Source organism: Cornus florida, unplaced genomic scaffold (assembly GCF_030987335.1).
Source record: "Cornus florida cultivar Cherokee Brave unplaced genomic scaffold, ASM3098733v1 CherokeeBrave_3.0.0_Hap2_Chr11, whole genome shotgun sequence".
Lineage (NCBI taxonomy): Eukaryota > Viridiplantae > Streptophyta > Magnoliopsida > Cornales > Cornaceae > Cornus > Cornus florida.
Genome location: NW_026775581.1, coordinates 97,394,659 through 97,421,357, shown reverse-complemented (window position 1 = coordinate 97,421,357; position 26,699 = coordinate 97,394,659). Strand labels below are relative to the sequence as shown.

Sequence of the window (26,699 nt, the reverse complement as noted above, 5' to 3'; positions counted from 1 at the left end):
TGATCTTTTTCAATAATTTACTAAAAATAATCATTAAAATCAATAACTATTTCACAAAGTGATAGTATAAAGAAGAGAAAAAAGTAAACAATTCAACCAAACATTACCAAACCACACACAACAATGAAGGATCATAATAGGTAATAGACTTCCAATAAAAGCCTATTAGTTGATGACACATGAGAAAAAACTTTTAGGGAAAAATTGAAGTATTAGAACAAATTAGAACACAACTCGCTAACCTTGCCATCATTGAGACCAGAATGAACTCTCTATTAGACTTTCTGGCTACTGGGAAGGTAACCAACCAGATCTCTGAGCTCCAAAGAAGAGAATGATATTGCTGAGAACTTGGCCATAGTCATGCCCAGAAAAAGCCAATGGAACAAGCCCAAGAAGCAGAAACACAGGACCCATGTAACACTGTCTCACAAACAATGATACCATGTCATTTTACTAAAGCAATGTCACCAACTAATGTTACTTTCGGCAACTGATACCAGAACAGAAAAGGTGAATCAGTGTACTCTTCTATTTTTTTTAATTGATGAAGTCGTAAGTTTCGTGAATAGTTGATCAATTTATAACTACTTTTGCGACTTTAAACCCAGCCAATAAATTTTAATAAATCCCCTTGTCTTGTTTTCTTGGAAAATTAAAATATAATTCTTTTGAAAATTGAAAACAAACCGAAAAAGAAATAAATGAAGAACCAAGAGAGAGCAACAAATCTGGTGTACTCTTGTGGAATGTGATAAATTTTTGTCAAGTGACAATACGCATAATGTACCTAAAGCTTGAATCACAACATTAAATGGAATCTCGAAAAGTTCAATAATAAAAACAGCGTGAAAAACGTACACATTGCTCATGAATCCATGGCAGTCGTGACCAAATTGATATGGTCCAATAAGTGTTCCATGATTAGACTGAGACACAATGAGCACATTCCATTCATTTTGTTGTTTCGTTCACAATTAGACAACAAAAATGAAGTTTTCGAATGATTCAAAAGCCAGAGGACACTTGCAATCATCTCAACAGATTGAGTAAAAGAAATGGAATCGTATCCAAAAGGACTCCCTCTCTCTCTATAGATATGTGTGTGTGTGTGTGTAAACAGAGGAATACATGCCATGTGCATGAGGTATCTCTGGCCCCTGGGGGACCACAACCTTCTGAGGCTTCTTTCTATCAACAGGGACATGTTGTCACCTGATTTAAAAGGCTCTCCACTGCTGCCCAACTCCTTAATATCTTGTGACCTGATGGAAGTTTTCCGATAATTGCTTGGTGCATGTGGGATGGAAGACTCTACACGTGTTTGATGGTGGATTACGACGGGTTTTAAGAGGCTGGACACCACCATTGTCGGAGAAAAAAAAAAAAACTCAACATATGAACATGTACTAGTTTATAAACATTGGCTATCTTGAATGCATGGCAGTTGCAGCAACAGCTCATAAAAGTTGCTGGAATCATGCCCCTACTTTTTTGCAATTTTATCATGGCGAATCCAAGTTTCCTCATAATTTCTTTGATACCCTTTTCTGCCTTTGTCCTTGATACACCTTTGATAAATTTTGATTTCCTCCTTGACTTTTAAGGTCTTAACCTAAATGAGCCTCTTCCTCTTTCTTATTTTAGTCTCATTCAAATTCAATTTATAGTCACGTAAATGCATGTCCAGATGGTGCAGACCAAACTATTACATCAATTGAAACTACTCACAGTTTGATTGTGGAGCATTGGATTGATTAAAAAATAAATAAAAATCCTTAGAACATTAAGAGTGAAATATTGAGTTGATTTCAGCAACATTGCTGTCGTCTTCCTGATCATGAAATTTGCTGAATTTAATGCAGATCACTGGGAATGGCGCTCCTTGATGTCAAGTACTTTACAGAAGCTTCAGTTGCTGCCTTGCGAATATTTGATAGGATTGACCAGATTCCTGAAATCGATGGTGAACACTAAGGTAGGTTCAAGTGTGTGTTGATCATTTAACCTACCTAGTAATTTTGTTTCAATAAGAATGATGAAGTTAAAGCAATATTGTTTTTTCAATTTACTGGTGATCCTATTCAGAATATAAGTACTGATGTGATCAGATGTAACAGGTGGGTGAAAGAGGGGCTCTTTTATCAGGTGGACAAAAGCAGCGGATTGCCATTGCTAGAGCTATCATTAAGAACCCTGTGATTTTACAAGGTATATCTATTATACTGTATTATATATGTTCTTTGGAATGGAGTCCTTTCAACTCTGTTTTTCATATTATAATTTTAAAAGAACGGTCAACCAGATGAAAATTTTAACTATTTTTTGGTTTAAATTACAATTTCATTTCAGAAAAATTAACAAACAGTTCTCAAGTTTCTCTAAAAGTTCATAAGTTAGTACTTGTAGGGCGACCTCGTACTGAGGTTTTAATGGTCTCAGACCCCTTGCCTAGTAGAGGACTTGATGTTTTCCTTGTCAATCATGGATGAGGAATAGAGATCTATTACAACCCCATTTTTTGTAGTTCATTGCAATGTGAAAATTTTTGTCTTGTAATTGCTTCATTTGTTTATTTTGTGTTTGACTGATATACTTAATTTGGGTTGTGTCAACTGGCAAGGCATCATGTTGACAAGCCCCTTGTTAGTAGATGTGCTACCAATTCTTGTTTCAATAATATAAGAGATAGGAAGTGAGGATTTTGATTTTGTTTGTGTTTAAAGAAAGGGTAGTAAATCTGGAGACGACACATGACCACCCTTAGTCACACTAACAGAATACCTTGCCTGCAGTAATAGAGCCCTCGAGAGTGCCTTGCATCTTTGAGATCTGATCCACAGTTGCATCCCTGGGAAAGAAATTAGTGATTAGTGCAAAACCCTTTTCCTGATGCACATAAACATATGCACGCAGCTAGATATCTGACAATTTTGTTCTCTTTTTGCCACATGAATATACGTACACTACTGCGAGAACTTCTAGTTTCAAAACTTGCAATCATTTTTTGTGTTGTTAGATTTTATTGATGTATCTCGAAAGCATCTTAATTGATATGCTGATGCATATAATACCTAATTCTTTTAAAACTGGGCTGTTATTGTTATTGCTGTCGTTATTTACTATCATATTTTCCCTAAAGGTGGTTAGGCGGGGATTTTAGTGCATCGTTCGTTAATTTGCAGAGATGACCTGAGAAAGAACCCGGGATTGGCGCTACGTGACACAGGTGCAGCTGCTACCACATTTGGCAAAAGGCTTGCCCTCTTGAAACCATGTCTTCTTTTTTTTTTTTCCTTTTTCTGTCATAATTAGATTCTTAAATGCCTTCCCCGTCAGGAAATGCATTATGTTAGCTACAATTTGAAATCTAAAATGTTATATTTATATTAAAAGGACAATAAACCAAATTGTACCTAATATCAAATGAAAATTTCTTTCACCAAATAATCAAAATATATCCTTTCTACTTGAGGGTGTCCAAATTAAAGGTAAATCTAAAATAAAAATCTCAGTGAAAAAACTCAATAAATGCATTGGGATGTTGTCAAGAACTTGAATTTAAAGTTATGAAATTAATTATTATAGTTTCTTTTGACTATTGAATTACTTCTTCTTCTTTTTTCCTTTTTGGGTGATGCAGTAAAGAGTATTGGAAAACAGGGGGTTCATTTCTATCAATAAAAGTAAAACGCTAAAGGTTAAAAATGGGAGGTTGGAGATGTTTTAACTTTTAAGAGCTCCACAGAATAATTTGCAGGCTTTTGCAGCAATGTTCAAAAGCAAGCTAGCATGACAAAACAATAAGAATTGAAACACCACAACATACATCCCAAGTACTTTTTCAAAAGCAAAAGCAGTTTTTTTAGTTTTGTACTGGATTGCTGTTAAGGAAGCAGTAAGTAATGAAGTAGACATTTGGGTTCCATACTCTTTCTTGTCCATATTTAAATGAGTTAATTTAGATTCAACAATTTAGATCCAAAAGCAGTTTTTTATTATAATGCTTGCTTTGCTTGGTTTAATTTTGGCAACTTTACAACTTGCTTTACATTAATTCTCTTACTTCAACTATCTTTGTAGGTCAAAGCTAGGATTGCGGGTTGCGGTTGCCGTTACTTTTTTTGTTGCCGCTATATTTTTTGTATGGCTCATGAAGTTGCAAGAAGATATGAAGAATTTTTGTTTTATTTTGGTTAAGTAAATATATAAGGTGTGGATCATGTACTTCTTTCAAATTTGTATATGGTTAATTTTTTAATAAAACAATGATTTGGAATTGGTTATATATATATATCAGTTGTAAATTATTTGGGTTATGATGCCATTTTTTATTTATTTAGGATTTGCTTCTGGTGAAGCAGTAAGACTAGTGGTAAAAAAAAAAAAAAAAAAAAAAAAAAAGAGGCTTCATAAGGGCTAAATTATTATTTTTAAAAGAAATTATATAACACTTTCTACCATGGTTATGTACCGTGGTAGAAAGTCTATTTTTTTACCGCGGTTTCTCACCGTGGTAGAAAATAAACTTTCTACCACGGTAGGGAATCGTGGTAGAAAATAGACTTTCTACCAAGGCTGTTTCTATCACGGTTCAAAATCGCGGTAGAAAGTCTTTTTTACCGTGGTAAAAAGTCATTTTTTTTGTAGTGAATGTATAACTTGTTTCGAAGTATGTCTTGATTCATTTTGGATATGTAATATGAATTTAAGTACTTTATTTTGATGTTACTTTAATTTGTATGTAATGAGGTCAAGGTCCAAACACTTTTTATGTATGGAATGTATGATGTACATTATATATTATGTTTTTATCTCTTTGACGTAGTTTTATCTTGGGGGCGTTTTAGTCATTTTATGTTACTTTTTATTCTTGATTTGGACCATGGTTGATCAGATAACTCATTTTTAAGGGGGTTTCTTCACAAACTTTTTCTAAAAAGTCCCATTTTAGCCCTAAAAATCAAGCGTTTTCAAAAAATAATTGCTCGCAGCCAAATGCTTTTTCTTCTTGACATATGTTGCACTCAGGGGCATTTTGGTCATTTTATGTTACTTTTTATTCTGCGTTTGGACCATGGTTGATCAGATGACTCATTTTTAGGGGAGGGTTTCTTCACAAACTCTTTCCAAAAAGTCCCGTTTTAGTCTTGAAAATAAAGTGTTTTCAAAAAAATAATTACTCGTAACACATTATGGCAATTTTTTTTTTTTTTGTAAATTTTCAAAAATTCATATCTTTTTCGTTGTAATTCCAAATTAAGTGATTTTTGAGTCAAAATTTATTAATTTTTCGTTGTCTATCTAATGGTTTGCACGGTAGCATCTATTTCTATTTGAAATAACCATTTTACCCCCAGTGGCATCTTTGACCATTTTAAACCCTAGCTTCTATATTTGCTTCTTTTAAGTTCTGTGACTTATCGGGAAGTCAATTTGGCGTCTTAGAGGTAGTATTCATCTCTAGAGACTTCTTCTCTTTTGTTGCTTCCGCATCTAGGATTCATTATTTGGTCAGTTTTCGAGTTGTTCGTTGACATACAGGATTCTTTGAAATTTGAGCCGTCACATTGGTTCAATAGATTGACTTACCTAAAAAAAAAGTATGGAATCCTTGTTCAAGATTTGAGGACTTTATAAATAGAGGTGAAGTTGGCTGAAAAAGGCAAGCAGGGAAAAAAAAAAGATGTAGGGTGAAAAAGGGTGGGTGTTTTAAGGAAAAGAGAGAGTTATGACATGTAAATTTGTACATATTTTGGCTAGATTGAGTTGTAAGTTTTTGGTTCTATTTGTCAAGACTCAAGATTGGAATCAAATTAAAGAGTGACCGTGTTCATTCTTTGATTCACTCTGTGATGATGAGAATAATACCTTAGGAAGGTACGTGAGTGTGAGAGGACATTTGGATGGTTCAAAATTAGGCTTTTAGAGAAAATTTTCATTCTACCTAACTTAAACAGGTTCAGTAAAACTTGAACCAGTTCAAATTTTAAAGGCTTTTCAAGATGTTCAAGTTTAGCCAACTTGAACCGGTTCTGCCCCATCTGAATCGGTTCAAGTTTCAACGTCGTTTTCCCAAAATTCTTTCTGACCAACTTGAACCAGTTTAGCCCCACTTGAACCTGTTCAAATCCTTCAAACCTTTTTGGTAACTTTATTTCCTGGTTCGTTTTGATTCCTATTTTGGGTATGTACATTTCTTCTATATTGGGCATGCACGAAATTGACTTGTTTTCCAAGTTCAATTAGATTTTCAAAAGTCTATAAAAACATATTTTCTCACTTAGGGTTTTACGGCTTTTTGAATACGAAATTCTAATTTAATTGAGAGCCATATTTGTGAGATTTTTCAGTATTTTTCATTAAGAGCATACATACTATACACATGAGTGATTTAGGGCGTTGTTCTTATTCTGATCAGAGTACGAGTTTGAAGATATCATTAATATCGATAAGAGGAAACATAATTCATTCATTCTACAACAAATTTAGATTCGAAGAAGAAAGGTGTTTAGATCACACTTTAAAGGGGTCAAGGCATTTGCAGATTGTTGGTAGAGTGAATGGGTGTGAGTATGAGTCTAAGTTCGGTATACTTTACTTCAAACATTGTGGATCGTTTATGCTCAGAACAATGCAAAAATCCTCGAAATTTTTCAATTGGTTTCTTCACTAACATCCAGTGTCATTGTAACTTAATTGCATTTATTTTTGCTTTGTTGTTTGATTAATTTACTTTTATTTCAAAAAATTTAATTTAAGCAAAAATAGGATAAAAGAGCAAGTTGAACATATTCACTCCCTCTAGGTTGATTATCCTTATTATATTCCATAATCATTCCACATTGTGCAACTCACAAGAGTATGTAATTATTGGGAATATAGCCCAAATGCATGAATTTGTGGAGTTATGAATGAATTTGTGGAGTTTTGCCATCTATAGTTGTCTATAACTTAATACTCCATCTTTTTCAAAATAAATGTCTCTTTTGAAAACCGTGACTCACAATTCTCTAAAATAGACATTTTTTTTGGGATAAAGATAGTACATAATAGAGAACTAGTTTGAGTGAATCATGTAAAATTGTTACGTGAATTTGTATAATTGTTTTTTTCATGCATGTGTGATTGATGATGATGTTGCCATTCCGTGAATGATTTAATTCTTGAGAACCGGCAAAAGTTAGTTGGAGGGAGTTAATTTATATCTCTAACACACTTTAATTTTTTGGTTTGTTAACCTGCTGTATCCCTTAAATATATATATATATATATATATATATATATATATATATATATATATATATATTGTTTAATTCGTGCTCTTTGAAACGAATTATTGGCTCCATTACTGAGGACCATAGTGATATTTTTCAAATTCTTAAAGTGGAGATTGAGATTCAGACGACAAAATGTTTGAGTGTGTTATGCACCAATAAATCCTTAAATAATAATAAAATCCAGCAATTAAAATATTAACAAAGCCTGCAATAAAGCATCAGCAATAAATCCTCAAAGGCATGAACAGCACAAACGTGCACCCGATAACCATATGCAGCTACGAATTTTACATAAGATGTTCATGGACTCCTGAACCTTTTCAATATGAACATCTTCGTAATAGACTTCGACTTTTGCATCCGTAGAACACACGCAACCATGAGATCACTTGGACAAGTCCAGGTCATATATTAAGAAAACCAAGAACATTATTAAACATACACAGCACGTACGTAGCACATCACAAATATTAATTCTTGTAGTCCAAAGAATTGTCTCAAACACCACAGTAAGTTTTGATTGGGCACGGACACTTGGATCTGAGTCTCCTCCCCTCATCCGAGTAATAGTAGTGAAGAAATTTGTAGTGATAAAATGGTTTGTATTGTAAAGGGTGTGTTTCATCAACTAGCTCTTCCGGTATTTCAATGAGGATATCCCTGATGAATGAAAATAGACCGAGGGAGTATCTTTCTTTGTTGTTCATGATCACCCGATGAGTAGCAGGTTCTATTCTCCCATTAGTCCATGCCTATACATGCAAATTATAAGAAAGGGGATTTAAAACAGATTGAATTAAGTGCATTTAAATCAACATTACAACAAGTTTAAATCGATAACATAATTTTTTTATTTTTTTTCCTTTTTCCATGAAATTCAAGAAAATTGTATGTATATAATGATATGAAAGAAGATAGAGAATATTTAGGGAGTACTCACCATGCATACTTGGCCTGCCATGACTATGAAAGATGAAGGAGAAGGCTCAATTAGAATCCATTGGTCGTCCTTTGTTTTAATCTCCAAACCCCCAACTTGATGTTGTTGAAGAATGGTCGTGAAGGTCTTGTCCATGTGAGGGACGATACCAACATTAGTCTCATTCATTTTGGGTTCTCTATATTTTATAGGTTTAAGCAGGTAAGAAGTGGATCCAAGGAGAGACTCGTTGTATTTCTGTATACCATAACTCTCTGATACCATTTTCTTCACTGTTTGATCTAATTCTGACACTAGCTTTGAGAAGGAAAGTGCAGTTTCACTGACCAAGAAAGAACAAAAATAACAGTACAGTGAAACAAAAAGGTACTCTAACGAAATACCATGAAGAGAAATACTCAGCAGTGACTATTTTAGGTTCCAATTACCACATAAAATAATTATGGAACAACGAACTTTCACTATATAGTTTTCTTTTTGTTTTTTCTTTAATTTTCTTCTAATATTTCAAAAACCAAAATTCCCTTTACTGTAAATTTTTTGTACTAAAGAAAGAAAGAAAAAAAGAAAAAAAAACACACACACACACACATGCACGCACACAACGACAAACTATACCTGAAAAAATCGTTTCCGGAGGGCCACATGAGATTAGTGAATTTCTGGGCTCCTTCTAGAGTTGTTGCGTTTTCGATGCCCAAGCTTTCATAAAGAGGAATTGCAGGCAGTTGTCCAAGATAGCCATGATTAGGTGTATCAGAAGTGTTCTGTATTTTGGTTTCTAGGGGGAGATCAAATAAGGGTTTTAATGCTTGAAAAATTGAATTGTGAAGCTCCAAAGAAACTCTATCATACACTGCTATGAAACAACCATAATCTTCAAGAGCTCGCACGGTTTCATTTCGTGTTGATATCCAAGAATCTGTACCAGGCTTCAAGTTTTCCTCAGAGAAGTGTATAACAGGAAGCTTAGGCTGTGAAAGGGACCCCATAACTTTAGGGTTTTAATTAAGATGGGACAATGTGATCGGGATGCATTATTATTAGTACTCATCCATGATTCTTATAGGATTTTACTGGCGATGCTTCTTATATGAGCTGCGTCACCTCATCCGACACCTGACCGAGGCTGCCGGCCGTCGTGTGTTTTAGACTTTTAAATTCTTATATATATATATATATATATATATATATATATATAAATTAAACAATTTCCATTCTTGTAAGGATTTAACTAGGATAACTTATGATGAGGACACTCTTATCGGGACTTCAACTTCTTAATTGTTGGAGCTGACACTGACATCTTCATTCGTGAATCAACGTATACATATCATCGATCACATTTATCCAATCAATGAGGATATGAACTGTTGGGCCATTAGCTTAACCGGGTATAATTAAACCTCTTCTCCTTTCAAAGACAAGATGAAGTGTTTCCAGTTTCAATAGACATAAAGTATTTATCTAAGTAAATAATAATAATAACAATAATAATAATAATAATCTATAAAATAAATAAAGTTAAAAGAACGAAACAAAATACTCCTATCAATAAAATAAGATTATCATCTGTTTTGCTATTTGGGACTTATTTCAATAACACAAAAAGTTCAAAGAGTCCCATCTACTTTAATTATTTTTATAATAATATCCTTCAACAAATAATAACAATGATAAACACGAACATGGGCTCTCATCATAAACTTTCGAAGTGTGTGCGTGTGGTCACGTGTGTGTTTAATGGCAAGGTAATGGATGATAGATTGATGTATTTATGATCCTTGCCAATATTACACATTTTTTAGGGTTTGGAAGCTTGTTAATTGAATATTCGTGCCATTTATGATGGGTTGTTTCTACTAAGTTCTTAAAATTCTAAAATAGTTGTGGTTATTGAGAATATTTACTATTTCATGAGAATCAAATCGCTGCTTCATTTGGATAAACACAAGAGAAAAGAAAAAAAAATTATTAATTATAAGAGAAAAAAAAATAGCAATAATCTTTATTCATATTTGGATAAATTATGAGAGAAAATGACAGAAAATAAAAGAAATGACAGTATTCTTGTTTGGAAAAGATAGGAGAAAGAAAATGAAAAAAAAAAAAAAAAAAAGAAAGAAAAAAAAAGAAAAAGAATTCAACCATAAGTGGCTTGCCCTTTCCAACCTCTGATCCAGATCATGTGGAATGGCTTCCAAGCTCAACAAGGGATTACTCTCACAGACTCACTATGGATTACTTTGCAGTTCCTTCTCTGGTTTTTGCGTGGGATCAGCTTATATGGTTCAAACACCACATCCCAAAGCATGGTTTTATAGCTTGGCTTGCTCTCAAGGAGAGATTAACAGCACTAGATACCAAACCAATGCAGAAAAAACACTATACCAATGCCTGTTACCTTTGTCTCTCAGCTGAAGAATCTATGGACCATTTATTTTTCAAAGGTCCATACAGCAGCCTCATTTGGACTTTCATTCAGCATGCTGCAGGTCTTTACATCAATCTTAACAATTGGAGAGATCTGATTTCATGGTGCTCAGCAACATGGACACAGAACCATTTCATTACACACAAGCTGCTTCTTTCAAGTGCCATCTACTTCATTTGGCAGGAGAGGAATGCAAGAGCATTCAGGAACAAAACAGCCTCAGCTCTTCACATCATCCACCTAATCAAGGGTTGCATCAAAGCAAGGTTTACATCCCTAAAACTAAGGTATGGTTCATAAATTAGGAAGATTGGATCTCTTGAAGCTCTTCACCAGTTGTTTCTTCAAGGTTGTTCATATGCAAATAGTCAGTCTTGGTTCTTAATTGACTAGATGGTGTTATGCTGATATATGGATGTTGAGAATGGAGATATTGAAAACAGATTTGGAATTGCTCAGTGGAACAATTTTACACTCTTGAAAAGCAGTTGCGATGTATAAGAAAATGCATAGATGCTGTATTATGTTTTGCTGTCTCCTTTGGTAATCTTGTGGCAACACTTGTTGCCTTAGCTTATGGCTTGTAATGTCCTTAATGGACCTCTTGTACATTCTTCTTTTATTTATCAAAGCTTATCCTTTTACCTAAAAAAAAAGTTAAATGTTATAATAAGGTAATTTTGGATTTATGAAAATATTATTTACTCACTATCATTTCGCTCAAAATCTTCTCATTTTTTGGAAGATAGCACATGAGGATAACTATCCCATCAAATCTCTTCAAATCATTTCTTTTCTTTCCACTAAAAGTTATCCAAACAAGATTTTTACTATCCTTTCTTTCCTTTTCTTTCCAAATCCCTCCAAATCACTCAATACAATCTAAGTATAAAATGCCAAAGCTAGCTAATAATTAATATATTATTATATTTTAATTCAGTTCATGTGTGTGTATATATATATATGTGTGTTTGTAATATTTTAGGATTTAATCACTATCTACTTTATATTTATATTAGGAGTAGTTATTAGATGTTACATCGAATTAGATTACATATGGATATAGATAAATAGGAAATCTAAACATTACATCAAACTATTACACTGAAAGGGTCTAATTGTATTATAATTGTTTTTTTATTTTTATTTTCTGGTTAATAATTTCTGAACTATTTAAAGCTAAATCTCTCTTCCATACTTACAATACTCCACCTAAATATCCTTTTTCTTTTTCATTTTATTATGGATAACGCTTAACTACTCACTGGTGAGTAGGGTGAAACTACTCATCCTTATGTAGTCCAATAATAAAATAACACATCACATTTAATAATAAAATAATCCACACTTTACAAAGCTTACCCATTCGACCAAAAATAAAATAAAATAAAATAAAATAATCCATACCTAAAAACACTATATACGTTTATTCAATTGTTAATCCTTTCCCATTCAACAAAAAATAATAATAATAATAATAATCCACACCTAAAAACACTATATACGTTTATTCAATGGTTAATTCGAGAAAGTAGAGAAAGGTATGGATTATTTTATTATTAAAGGTAATGTGTTATTTTGTTATTGGACCACATAAGAGTGAGTAGCTTCACCCTACTCACCAGTGAATAGCTAAGCATTGCCCTTTTATTATATAATTTATTTTCTTATAATAAAAAATATATATTTCAAGTCATTTTCATGCTGACAGAGAAGCTTTGAATTACAAATTAAATATCAATATTTAGATAGGTGGATGTTATTAGGTATTTATTTGGTCCAATCAACCCCACAGGCAATGCCACTAGGGGCCAAATGCACATCTCTAAAGTAATTTAGTCAATTTAGGGATTAAATTTGTAAAGAGTGTGATATGCATTGTAAGCATACTTTAGAAATATTTTTTGCACTTGCAAAATATTAACTTTTTGGATATAACTTTCATTAAGCTAAAATCATCTTTACCATTGTCCTTCCCTTTACATTTTGTACAATAGAGTCTGCTTCTACTAAGCCAAAATTTCAACGTTTTTTTTTTTTTTTTTTTTACCAAACACAATTGGGAGAAAAATTTCAAATTAAAAGAGATTTTAAGCTGTCCAACAACAATACTAAATGTACATTTAATTATACCCTTGTTGCGACTTTGGTCCATTTTTTATTTGTAAAGAAAAAATGAAACATTTAGTTACGATTAGAAATCTCTATCTATGTATTGATCATTGTTGGATGATAGTCAACACATTTACCACAGAATATACAGATTCCGAATCTAATATTGTAATTAAGCAACAGTTTTTTTCGAATATCACTGATTCAAAAGCTTAAAGCTCTTAAGCAGCCTTTCAAAATGCTAAATAGAAATGAATTTAGTGCCCTCTCTGAGAGGGTGGCATCATGTAGAGAAGAGTTTTTCCTTTGTCAAAGAAACCTTGATTCCAACCCAGCCAATGATGACATCAGAGTTAATAAGAAGGTTCTTTCAAGAAAGTTTAATGACCTTGTATTAGCTGAAGAAATGTTCTACAAACAAAAGTCACAAGTCCACTGGCTCAGAGAAGGAAATCAAAACACTTCTTTTTTCATGAAAAGTTTAAGCTCCAAGGCAAATAGAAGGAAGGTTCACTTTATTACTGATCCAAATGGGAATCAACTTCATGGTCAAGACTTGCAGAGAGAATTGCTTAATCATTTTCACTCAATACTTGGTCAATCCAATAGCAACTACCCAGATATCAACTCCTTCTTCTCTATCATCAATAAATTTGTACCAGCTCACCTTCTCCCATCTTTTACATCCATACCTACAGATTTAGAAATATAAAACTGCATACTCTCCTTCCACCCATATAAAAGCCCTGGGCCAGATGGTTACAATTCAAGTTTCTTTAAGCATTCTTGGTCAGTAGTGGGGAATGATGTAATTGCAGCTATTTGAGACTTCTTCATTTCAGGGAAAATCCTAACTGAGATTAACTGCTCCTACATTGCCTTGGTGCCCAAAACCCCAAACCCCTCATCAGCTAATGATTTTGGACCTATATCCTGCTGCAACCTAATCTACAAGACTATCTCCAAACTCATATCAAACAAACTCAATCCTATTCTCCTTATACTCATTAGCCCTACACAGAATGCCTTTATTAGAGGAAGACATATCTCTGACAACATACTGCTTGCACATGAATTATTGAATAGGTACCATAAAACAAATCATCCTCCAAATTGTGCTTTAAAGGTCGACCTAAGAAAAACATTTGATTCCTTTCACTGGCAGTTTATATTGGACACACTCCAATTATTTGGCTTCCCTACTGTCTTCATCAACTGGATTTCTCAGTGCATCATTACACCATCATTATCAAGCTCTCTCAATGGGGAACTCTTTGGTTTTTTCAAAAGTTGTAGAGGGATTAGGCAAGTGGACCCCTTATCCCCTATGCTTTTTGTCCTTGCAATGGAGGTTCTAACTCTATGTGTCAATGATCACATTCAGAATAACCCAATGTTTAAGTACACTGGAGATGTAAAAAGTTGTCCATCACACACCTTACATTTGCGGATGACATACTGATGTTCTCACATGCCAGCTTGTCCTCACTACAGGTTTTAATGGATGCATTGAATAGGTTTTGTACTTACTCAGGTATGCAGCTCAATAGATCAAAGTCCAAGGTATTCTAATCAGGGGTTGACAGCACATTGAAAGCTGCTATTGTTTCCCTCCTTCAATTTGAATCAGCTACTCTTCCAGTGATGTACTTGGGTTTACCACTCTCTTCTGTTTCAATAAGGGCAAGGGATTATCAAACCCTTATAGAAAGGATCACTGGTAGAGTTGGAAGCTGGACTTCAAAGTTCCTCTCTTATGCAGGAAGAACTGTCCTTGCGAAATCAGTACTTAGCTCCAAACTTATCGGTCCCAAACTTTTATTCTTCCAAAGCAGGTTCTTGAGTTGATTAATCAAATTCTTAGAAAATTCTTTTGGACTGGAGTTGATCTGAAGAACAATGGGGCTAAAGTGGCATGGCAAGCAATTTGCAGACCTAAAGTAAATGGGGGGCTTGGTTTTGCTGATCTTGAACTGGCAAATAGAGTTGCAAATTTGAAACACATTTGGAAGATTTCCTCAAAGCTAGAAAGCCTTTGGGTGGCTTGGTCTTACACTTACCTCATTAAAACTAAGAGTTTTTGGACACTTAAAGCTACTAGCATCAGTTCAGGCTTTTGGAGGAAGCTGCTAGGGCTAAGGGATATGGCAAGAGGACTACTGAAGCATAGGGTGGGGACTGGAAAGGACACAAGCTTATGGTTGGACTACTGGCTTCCAAAAGGACCATTGGTGCAGCAGTTGGGCCTCACTGGTATGAAAATTCTTCAACTAGACAACAATATTCTAGTTGATAGCCTAATTTCCAACCACTAGTGGGTTCAACCAGCCACCATCCAGCTACACCATTTCTTTCAATCTAGAGAGTTCATTTCTCATCTTCATGAATTGCCCCAACCCACTGCTGAACCTGATTGTGTTGAATGGATGCCTAGCCCCTCAAGAAATTTCTCAATGGCGCACACAATGAGATACTTCAACCCTCCTTCACTAGTCTTTCCTTGGCATAAAGTTGTGTGGTTTAGACACCATATTCCTAAACACAGCCTAATTCTTTGGCTGGCTGTGAGGAGGAGATTGTACACCCTTGATGCCAAACCTATTCTTTACAAGCACTACACAAATTCCTGCTACCTGTGTAACAAAGAATGGGAATCAATTGACCATCTTTTCTTCAAATGTGAGTTTACCTCACACATTTGGAGGTTTGTCCAAGATACTGCGGGTTTTTACATTTTGCCAAATAGTTGGAATGATCTTCTCCAATGGTGTTCATCTCACTGGTCCTCAAGTGCTTTCTTCCTCCATAAGTTACTTTGGGCTGCAGCTGTCTACTTTTTTTGGATGGAGAGGAATATAAGAGCTTTTAGGAATCAAAAATCTTCTTCTTCCAGCATCATTGCTCAAGTTAAGGGATGTGTTCGAGCAAGACTAGCATCACTTAAGCTTACAAACAGTTATGACTTGAAGAGAATCACATCTTCCTCTCAACTCCACTTTCTTTTTCAGCAGGGTTGTGGTCAAACCTTGCTGATCCCTTAGTATGAGGAAATTGTTGTTACTTTGCAGTACTCTCTGCAACTCCTTTGCAGTGCTACTGGTGCATGTAAGGAAAATTGTTTTTGGCTGTTCCATGCTACTAGTGCATGTTAGGTATTTTGTTTTGGTCTACCATGTCTGTGGTATCTCTTTTGATGTTTCTTCTCCCTTAATAGGGACTCCATGTACATTCTTTCTTCTCATATATACAAGCTTACCCTTTAACTAAATAAATAAATAAATAAAGGATCCTGCCTAGCAAAGGTATGAATTTATTTTTCCTTCCTGTTTTCTTTTCGGGTCATAAAGAATAAGAAACAAATCAAATCCTAAAATATTGAATTTAAAAGAATATTACATCTTTTATATTGGGGCTCATCTTTATCACAATTCTTTTGTCTCTAAAAAAAAATTAGATCACTAAAACGATCCTCTATATCCTTTGTTTTTATTTTATTTTTTTAATTTGAATTAAAAAAAAAAAACTGTGGAGAGTTTCTATGACATTGGTTATATATGACAATTATATGACAAAGTCAAAAGTGTAAGGTTTTGGACATGTTAAATTATAAGTTTACCTATTTACCTATCAGTTTTTTACATATTACAAATTACCATATATAATTACACCTATAATATTACTATCTATAGGTTACTTGTTCATCACTCACCTACCCCCAAACCTTCTCCTATATGAAGGACCTTTATGTAATCTTCATTAATCGCAGTACAATATAATATTTTTCCATCCCTTTTATTTCAAATATACTATCAGAGCTTTTCGATCACTCATAAAAAGTCTTATTAGTTTATTGTAGTCACTGTCGGGGATGGCACTATCAGCTTCATCCCTCGAACATTCAAACTTATATTTCCACATCCTAATCTTCAATCTTAAGTTTTTTTTTTTTTTGGTAAATGGTAAGCTTGTATATAAGATTTAAGAATGTACATGGTGCCCCAAATAGGGGAAACAACAACTAAAGAACAAACCAAAAACTAAGGAACAAACAACCATTCCAAAACAGCAACCCCAACTATAGAATACAAAAGGACAATCACACTTATGATCAACAAGATAACTTTCCACCAAAATAGTAGTATGAATATTCCAAATTTAGCATACTCAGTACCATGAGTTAGGGTGATAGCAGAAGCTGACGACCAAAGGAGGCACATCCTTGCTGAAACAATAACTGTAGTTTTTGGATAGAGTGGATTTCTTCAAATCATAACTGGTTGTGAGCTTGGTTGATGCAAGTCTGGCTCTAACACAACTCTTCACCTGAGCTATGATGCTAGAGGATGGGGCTAATATGCTGTTTATAGCTCTAGCATTCAACTCCATCCAGATTAAATACACAGCCGCAGCCAAAAGTAATTTGTGTAGTAAGAAATCTGAGGAGTTCCAGTGGGCAATACACCAATGCAGTAATTGTGTCCAATTGTCAGGCCTAATGTAGAATCCTGCTACTTCCTGAACAAACTTCCAAATGCGAGAAGTGTAGGCACACTTGAAGAAGAGATGGTCAATGGACTCCCAAGCAAAATTGCAATGATAGCAGCTGTTAGTGTAGTGTTTATGGAGGACAGGTTTGGCATCAAGAGTGTTTAGTCTTCCCTTCACTGCCATCCATAGAATAAGACTATGCTTAGGTATATGGTGCTTGAACCAAACTAGTTTGTGCCAATGGAAAACTGGGGAGGGTGAAGTAAAGTATTTGTAAGTGTGGGACATAGAAAGCTCCTTTGTGGGACTAGGTAGCCATTCAATAACATCTGGAGTTGTGGTAATGAGAGGCAGTTCTTGAAGTTGTGATAAGAATCTTCTGGTTTGAAAGAACTGGTGCAGCTGTAAGGTGCCAGGTTTGACCCAATGACTATTAGAAATTAGGCTATCAACTAGCATGCTATTATGAAGTTGAAGAATTTCTAATTCATTGAGTCCCAGCTGCAGTGCAATTGGGCCATTTGGTAGCCAGTAATCCAACCAAAGTCTTGTATCTTTCTCTTCCCCTACCTTATGCTTTATAAGACCCCTTGCCATTGACCTTAATCCCAAGAGCTTTCTTCAGAAACCTGAGCTCAAACTTATTACTTTAACTGACCAAAAGCTCTTTGACTTTAAGAGATAAACTTTGGACCATTCCACCCACAGGCTCTCTTTATGTTTGCAAATTTTTCAAATGTGCTTCAAATTAGCTACTCTATTAGCCAACTCTAAGTCTTGAAAACCAAGTCCTCCATTAACCGTGGATCTACAAACAGCATGCCAAACAACCATAGCTGCACTTTTCTTGAGTTCGACCCCAGTCCAGAAGAAACTCCTAAGCAATTGGTTGATCTGATCTAGAACTTTCTTAGGAAGAATGAATAAATGAGACCAGTAGGCTTGGATGGAAGAAAGAACAGCCTTGACTAACACTGCTCTTCCTGAATATGATAGGAACCTAGTTGTCCAACAGCCCACTGTAGTAGTAATTCTTTCAATGAGAGTCTAGCAATCTCAAGCATTGCTTGAAGATGAGGATAATGGGAGGCCCAGGTACATTACAGGTAGTGTCCCTTCTTCAAACTGGAGCAGTGATAAGATTGCAGACTTCAATCTATTGTCCATAACTGAGAAAAATACTTTGGATTTTGCTCTATTGAGTTGCATACCAGATAAGCTGCAGAATTGGTTAAGTGCTTCCAAAAACACCTGAACTGAGGCCAAATTAGCATAAGAAAACATCAAAATATCATCTGCAAAGGTTAAGTGAGTGATTGAAAGTTTCTTGCATCTCCAGTGGAAGGAAAATCCAGCATTGCTCTCAATATGTCTATTAACACACAATGATAGCACCTCCATTGCTAAGACAAACAACAAAGGAGACAAATGATCCCCTTGTCTTATACCCCTTCTTCCTTTGAAGTATCCAAAAAGTTCCTTATTAAGTGATATTGAAAAAGATGGGGTAGTAATACATTGAGCAATCCAGTTGATGAAAAGAGGGGGAAATCCAAAATAAAGTAGTGTATCCAAAATAAATTGCTAGTGAATGGAGTCAAAAGCTTTCTTAAGATCGATCTTAAGTGCACAGTTGGGAGAATGATTTCTTCTATGATAACCATTCAATAGCTCATAAGCCTAGATAATATTATCAGAGATTTGTCTTCCTTTGATGAAAACAGTTTGGGTAGGGCTGATTAGGATGTGAAGTATAGGGCTTAATTTTGTGGAGATAAGTTTGGAAATGGTTTTATAGATTATGTTACAACAAGAAATAGGTCTAAAATCATTGGCTGAGGTTGGGTTTGGTTTTTTGGGCACCAAGGTAATGTAAGTGCTATTAATTTCAGCTAGCATTCTACCTGAGAGGAAGAAGTCTGTAACAGCTGCCACAACATCCTGTCCTATTATTGGCCAAGATTACTTAAAGAAGTAGGAGTTATAGCCATCTAGACCTGGGCTCTAATAGGGGTGGAATGAGAAAATGCAGTTTTGGATTTCAGTGTCTGTGGGTATTGCTGTGAGTGAGGGAAGCATGTGAGATGGGATAGTTCTTGTGAACACTGATGAGATAGAGTCAATACCTGAGTAGTTGCTGGTGTTTTGGCCAAGGATAGACTGGAAATGATTAAGTAGCTCAGATTTGAGATCTTGGCCACGAAGTTGGACACCATTAGGATCAGTGATTGAAAGGATCTTCCTCTTGTTAGCTTTGGAATTGAAGCTCTTCATGAAGAAAGAAGTGTTTTGATCTATTTCCCTAAGCCAGTGAACCTGTGATTTCTGCTTGAAAAACATTTCTTCAGCCAAAACAAGCTCTGATAGCTACTATCAAGCTCCTTTTCTCTGAGTCTGAGTGAGTCCTGTGATGGGTTTGTGTCTAAGTCCCTCTGGCAAGAGTGTAAATCCACTCTACAAGCTGCTACCCTCTCTGAAATGGCACTGAATTTTTTCTTGTTAAACTGTTTGAGTGGTTGCTTGAGAGCTCTCATTTTCTGCACCAGCCTAAACATCCTTAATCCATGGACCTCCATTTGCCAAACTTGTGAAACAATGGTCAAGAAGTTGGGATTGATAGCCCAGAAGTTGAAAAATCTGAAAAGGAATGTTTCTTCTAAGGTTCAGTGATCCAAAGGTAACAATCATAGGTGAGTGGTCTGAGATTCCTTAGGGTAGGAATTGGCATTCACATTGTGTAATACCCCTAATTTTAAAAGGACAGTTCTGGAATTTATTTTAATTATTTATGTGCATTTTTACTAATTAGATTGTTTAATTGCTTGTGTTTTGGTTACTTGCTTGGTTGTCTTGTCTATTTAAATTGTGTTTTATTTTATTATTATTGTTTTAAGTGAATTATTTTAATTGGTTATTTAAGTGGTATTTTGTTTTTCATTTAACTTAATTATATTATAACGTTTTTAATTATTTATGTGATTTTGTGATTTAAATGTAATTTAGCTGTTTAATCATTAGGGTTTTATGTTATACATCGTGTCTGGGTTTGGGCCGACTTGTAGTTGGTTTAGGATTTAATTTAGGGTTTCAAATAAAACCTATAAATACATAAGTATTCGTTTGCCAAAGGTTTTGTAAAACCCTACTCACGTAATAGAGAAAATACAGAGAGTTGTGAGGGCAGAGAAACAGAGAGGGACGGGGTTGCTTCTGGGTTGAACCAAGAGCCCCAGAGGGGTGGAACGACAGTGTAGGACGTGAACGGGAAACTTCAGAGATGTTGGTTTAGAGTTTCAAATCTAAAACTCAAGGCAAGTTTCTATTCTTCTCTTTCCCTTTAATCTATGTTCTGTGCATGCCTAGCTAGACTCCAGGGGTTTAATTAATGCTAAAATTGAACAATTATGCATGCTTATTGGGACCAAAACAGAGGGTGTATGATTTTAGTTTCATAATTCTTATTTTGAATGATTTTGAAACTTTTGATGCATAATTGATGTTTAAGTTTAAATCTTTGCATGTTAAAACACTTAAAATAATTTAGTATGGACGTATGGGACGTAGGTTGAAGCTTAGAGGCCTTAGCAATGAAATTTTAGGGTTACAGAGGCTGAAACAGACGAAGAAGACGACATCAGCACCAACTTAGCCGACTCAGTTGGAGACTGAGCCGACTAAGTTAGTAACTTAGCTGACTCAGTTGGAAACTGAGCCGACTAAGTTAGCAACTTAGCCGACTAAGTTAGCAACTTAGCCTGCTCAGTTGTAACTTAGCCTGCTCAGTTGTAACTTAGCTTGCTCAGTTCGGATTTTTGGTTTTAAACGCCCAGTTTTGCGTATTGTTGGTTTTAGGCCGTGTTTAGACTGTGCAGGGTGTTTATACTTGGTTTAAATTATTTTAAATGATGTTTATGATTGTAATAAACCTATGGTATCATAGGGAAACATTAATTCATAAATGGATTTGGGGATTGGACAGTATAAATTAGGAAAATCCTACATGTTGCACTTTGATGGGAAATCAGTTTACACATTGGAACTTGGAGAATTGCTTAAATGTGATGCAATATTTATTAATCATATTTAACCACGGTTTAAGTGTCATGGATTACTTGAAATTAACCATCCTTATGTTGGAACAAATTGATATTTAACTTGTTTTTAATTATGTCAATTTATAGACGGTTTAGAGGATTTAAATGCTTAGACTTATGTTAGCATTTTTAAGAATTGGAATATGATTTTTAGGCCCTATAATGAATACCTAATATTGATATATATGTATTAAATTATACTGATGCATATTGTGGAGAATGGTTGTTGAATACATAGTGTGATTCTATAAACTATGCTATTTGGAGGATGGTGTGTACCGGTATGGGACGGTGGCATATTAGGGACGGATTAGTTAAAATACTAACTCCTACTTATTTTGGAATAAGTTGGATTAATTATAAAAGTTAAGTTCTACTTATATGGATGTGTATGCACTAGTATGGGACGGTGGCATATTAGGAGTAGTTTAGTTCAAAACACTAAGACCTACCTATTCTGGGGATGGATTAGTTCGAAACACTAAGTCCTACTCATGTTTGTGTCATATCAATAAAACTATTGAATGACCTACTTTGGTTTCAGGATAAATTTGTAATACATGTATCTGACCATAATACAAATGGGTGATATTTTATATTAAGAGTATGGACATTATATATTTATGATATGGTGCTATGGTATGAGCTTGAGTCTCAGGACCATGGTTAGGGTGTGTATATCGCCTAGGATGGATAGCTAAACAGTAATTGCTGTTCCCTAGTAGGTCTAGGTACACATGACCACATTATGTGCGATTTGCATGGTATCTCTACTCAGGCTGAGACAGATCTATTGGAGTAGTGACCGTCCTATAGTGTGTAATATATACATTTATGGACTACTCTAGATATTGTTGAGTCTATCTAGGATGTATCTGTTTATTGGATTCCTGTTTAGATTGTAGTAGAATAGGACTTGCATGTGGGCCTGACCCACTCTTTTATTTTTCAGGTGCTCGTCAGTTCCAGGGTTAGAGTTTGATCATGCAGAGCAGATACAGACACTCATTCTTCCAACTACGTAGGACTACTCTTTATGTTTAGTTTTATGTTTCATTTCAGTTGAATACAGTTTCAGTTTGGGGTTTATTTGGGGTCCATAGGATGGATTCCCGAGTTATAAACTTTTGGAGTTTTGGACTAACGAATTTCAATAATTATATTTTGAGGATTTTTATTCTAGTTTCTTTCAGCTTATTATTTTTATTTCTTTAATTCAATTTGTATTCTGTGTTTGTTATAAATATTAATTGTTTGATATTTCCATCGGGTTTGGGTCTGGGCCTAATCAACCCGTGTCTCAGATCCGAGAGGTATCACAGATTGAGGGAAGGAAGTCGTCCAAGCTTGATTACTGAGTACTCTATCCAGCTTCCTCGAGATATTAGCACATCCAAAGCTCCCATTGGACCATATATGGAAGATTCCATTGAATCTAAGGTCCTCAAGCCCATTAGAGTTAAGAAAATCCTTGAATTCCAATATACCAGGTGTCCATCTTAGAGCTCCACCAAAAGAATCATTAACATGTAGAAGGACATTGAAGTTACCATGAAGAATCCAAGGATCAGTGGTAGTTGCATTCAGTTTAAGATTCCTCCGTAGTGCCCTTCGATCCACAGCAGTGTTAGCAGCATAGATGAAAGAGGCTTGACACTTCAGCTTCAGGTCTTTAAGGAAGATATTACAGGTTATTGCTTGACTGCACTCATTGGAAGATATAAACTCCAATTTATGTGAGTCCCATAGGATCCAGACCCTTCCCAAAATAGATGAGGAGTAATTGCATAAGATTTGCCACTGGGGAGCAATATTTCTATGAACAAAGGCAACATTCCCACTGCTAACTTTGGTTTCAAAAATTGCCATGAGAGACAAGCCTTTGTCCCTAATAAGAAACCTAATCTCTTCTTGTTTGAGGGGAGAGTTGAGCCCTCTTATGTTCCAAGCTCCCCAAATCATTGAGATGAGGATTTTAGGTTGCACATACCTCTATACCCTCTGAGGGTGGTCAGACCCTTAGCAATTTTTGCCCTTTTGTCAATCTTGGAGTGCTTTGAGTGAGTAGGCTTCCTTGGTTTCAATAATCTTTCCACTGCGGGTGAGAATGCTGGATCATTACAACTTAAGAAGGAGTCACCATCTGATGAGGAGGCAAGTTCCACTGAGTATTGGTTATCTTCATGTACATTCTCTTTTGTGAATGCTTTAAATTGGTTAGAAGTTGCAACTGTAGAGTTGGGGACTGGCTTTTTTCTTGTGGTTTTAAGGTTTGAGGGAGTAAGATCAATTACAAGGTTAATGGCTTTTGTGATTGCTGTTGTTGCACCTGAATACAGATTACTTGATTGAGGTTTAGTAATGGGAAGGGTGATTAAAGGTAATTGGATTGTTTTGTCCAAGGGGATGACTGTGTTCTTCTCAGTTGGGACACTATGGTCAATTGAGCTTGGAGTGGGGATGACTGTGTTCATTTCAGCTAGGACACAATGGTTAATTGAGGTAGAAGTAGATGCAACTCCAACAATCTTCTGAGGGGCAGATGGTGAGAATGGGTTGGGGATGGGCTTGCAAACAGACCTTCCATTACTCCTGGTTACAATCTGCCAGTCATTAGATTCAGTGTGTACCTTCTTTGGGCTGCTCTGATTAACCTGTTTAGGTCTACAATCTTCATCATTGTGACCAAAGGATGAGCATAAGCTACACTTTTGGGGGAATCCATAGATAATGGACCCTAATGGTTTCCATCCTGTTTCCTAGTCTCACTTGGAAAGAGGTTGGAAGTGGGGAAACAGGGGTAATTTCTACACATAATTTTGCAAAATCAAGCCTATTCCTATCTCTGGTGTTCTAGTCTGCATATAGGGGTTTTCCAATTGCACTCCCTACATAGCTTAGACCCTTTGGAGACCAGTATTCAAAGGGCACATTGAAGAGTATGATCCAAATTGCTAGAGAGCTTGGTGAGGTGCTAGAGTCAGCTGAATTTCCTGAATCCTACTCCCACAGTTTAAGACTAATTGGTTTCCCTGCCAAGTACCATTGACCCCCAGCTACAATTTTTGTGCAATTCTCAATGCTATCGAATTGAAAGAAAAAAGTACCTTTAGAGTTGGCCACCACTTTTTTTAGTCCTCTGTTGCCCCCACAGCTTGTAAGCAGAGCTTGAGACCGCCTTAAATGGTAACCTTTTCTGAAAGGAACCTAAAATGTAGCACTGCCAGAATTTAACTCCTTCTAACATGGTATCCTCTGGTGGTTCGACTAGTACTGAGTCCTCCTTGTAGATGGGTTCGTGAAATTGGAGGTTCCAATCCATGGACGGAGATTGCGCAACTGCAACCCAACTTGGTTGATTCTTTTTAATTCATTGATGTTACTTGTGGTGGTTATATTGTTTGGGTGGCAGTTAAAATGATTTGCATGATTTTGGGGTTATGGTGGGATCTATTGGGATGGCGAGCTAAGGTTATGAGAGAGATTTGAGTGTGGATCATCCAAGGGCGGTGAAACATGTGGTTGGGCCAACTTGGTACTTTGGTCCATGCTGGTTGGGTCGTGACTATAATAGTTAGGATTCAAAGTGCAAGATAAAGTTGGACTTTGATCTGTCAAAACCTGTGTGCTTTGACTTGACTGGCTATGTAGGGTTGGTGCATAAAAAGTAGATGAGATCTTGTCTGCTTCTGTTTCCCTCCTTTTTAAATTTGAGTTTGACTTAGGGTCAAACATTGCTGATGGAAGGATGACGTCAGCTATCTCTGCCACGTGGTTGGTCACTTGAACATTGTTGGAAGTCCCCGCCGCCGGAGCTGAAGTAGCAGATATGGGTTGTTGAATCTGAACCAGTGCCGCCCTTAATTCTTCTTCTTTGGATTTAAGCTGTGATCTCAGTGATGCCACCTCATTGATAAGATCAAATTTGGAGGCCTCCATAACAGCTGCGTCAATGCCCTCTGGGAGAAGGACGACATCGTTGATCTCAAGCCTCGATGGCTTAAGGAGTCTGTCCTTCTGCAAAACGAGCCTGACCTTCTCTTTAATAGCCCCTGTGACTGAAGGTGGACGAGGAAGAAACTGATTCGGAACATTGCTAGCATTTCTTTTGGTTAGAAGAGGTGGTTTGTGTGGTGGTAATGGTGGTTTGGTTGATTGTATTGTTGGTAGTGGTAGTTTAGTTGGGGTGTGGACTGATATGGGAGGAGATGTATGGATGGGCGATTTAGCACTTCGTACTATAAGAAAGGGTGGTTTCAAGTGGTTTGGTGGCCGGCAAGGGGGGATTGGAGGTTTGGATTGGTGGCTGGCAAAGGAGGTGGTAGGAGGCATGGAGGTTTGTCAGTCACTTTCAGAACAGATCATCGATGCCGTGAAGTTGAGTGCAATGGTGTACTTAGACTTCTGTGATGTTGCAAACCTTACTCTGATGCATCCTTTGATGAGGTGAATGATCCTACAATCTTAAGTTCATAATCAGCAAAAGCCTTATTTAGCGGCCCAATCAACCTCCAAGATACATCATCGCAGTTTCACGATAATACAGCCATAATTTCGCCTCGTCAGTGCTTCATACTAAGACACAATCAACAACGGGGCTAGCAGTAATGCGTTACTTACCACGCCAGTTGCCATGTCAGACATAACCAACATCGGTCCCAACAGTAATACTACGTCACCTGCCATGACAGCTATCATGTCAGACAGAGTTACCAGCGGTGCTAGCACTAGTGCCTATCACCTACCACGTCAGTTGTTAACTGTCCTACTGCCACGTCAGCTGTTAATCGTGCCTCCATATGCATCATGGGTGAAAACTCACCTCCACCAAATTTTCATCAAGTTACTTTCATGATTTTGCCTTCAATCTCAAATTGGATTCATACTCACCATGAGTTTAAAAGAGAAGTTAAGTTACAAGTTTACTCATTTACCTACCACCTAGATTTCTTGTATACTACAAATTACCATTTATGATTATACTTATCATATTACTATTTATAGGTTATTTGTTCATCACTCACTTGTATTTGTTCATCACTCACTTACTCCAAAATCTTCTCCTATATAGGATCTTTATGTAATCTTAATTAATCGTAATACAATATAATATTTTTTAATTCCTTTATTTCTAACAGGTCAAATCAAATTTAAAATTATTCTCAACTTCAACTATTATAGTTTAGTGATATTTTTTCAAATTAATTCTATAAATGAAAGATTAAGATTCAAGTCTTTGTCAAGACAAAATGTTTTAATATGTTATTTGCCGGGAACAAAATAAATAAAAAGTTCATAGTATGGCAGTAAGATATTAACATAACTTGTAAAAAAACATCACCAAGAAATCC

General features: G+C 35.7%; 2 protein-coding genes and 1 long non-coding RNA gene across 3 annotated transcripts; 1 reads left to right on the top strand and 2 right to left on the bottom strand.

The window, feature by feature from the left end:
* Positions 1-1,177: 1,177 nt before the first annotated feature.
* LOC132284652 (uncharacterized) lies at positions 1,178-4,303 on the top strand. Its single transcript, XR_009472333.1, has 4 exons — positions 1,178-1,607; positions 1,866-1,978; positions 2,121-2,211; positions 4,084-4,303. It is a non-coding gene; the product is annotated as an uncharacterized LOC132284652 (long non-coding RNA).
* Positions 4,304-7,777: 3,474 nt separating this feature from the next.
* LOC132281634 (probable 2-oxoglutarate-dependent dioxygenase AOP1) lies at positions 7,778-9,212 on the bottom strand. Its single transcript, XM_059783323.1, has 3 exons — positions 8,839-9,212; positions 8,221-8,542; positions 7,778-8,032 (listed from the first exon to the last, which is right to left on the bottom strand). The coding sequence occupies exons 1-3, from the start codon at positions 9,210-9,212 to the stop codon at positions 7,778-7,780; spliced, it is 951 nt and encodes a 316-aa protein (XP_059639306.1).
* Positions 9,213-16,930: 7,718 nt separating this feature from the next.
* LOC132281633 (uncharacterized) lies at positions 16,931-17,851 on the bottom strand. The gene has a single exon (XM_059783322.1). It carries the CDS (start codon positions 17,849-17,851, stop codon positions 16,931-16,933), a length of 921 nt encoding a protein of 306 aa, XP_059639305.1.
* Positions 17,852-26,699: the final 8,848 nt, after the last annotated feature.

Coding starts and splice junctions, on each gene's coding strand:
- LOC132281634 (XM_059783323.1), bottom strand. CDS start 9,212: ATGGGGTCCCTTTCACAGCCTAAGCTTCCTGTTATACACTTCTCTGAG. Junction 8,543..8,838: donor TCCGGAAACGATTTTTTCAG/GTATAGTTTGTC, acceptor TTTCTTGGTCAG/TGAAACTGCACTTTCCTTCT. Junction 8,033..8,220: donor TGGCAGGCCAAGTATGCATG/GTGAGTACTCCC, acceptor TTGCATGTATAG/GCATGGACTAATGGGAGAAT.
- LOC132281633 (XM_059783322.1), bottom strand. CDS start 17,851: ATGGCAAGGGGTCTTATAAAGCATAAGGTAGGGGAAGAGAAAGATACA.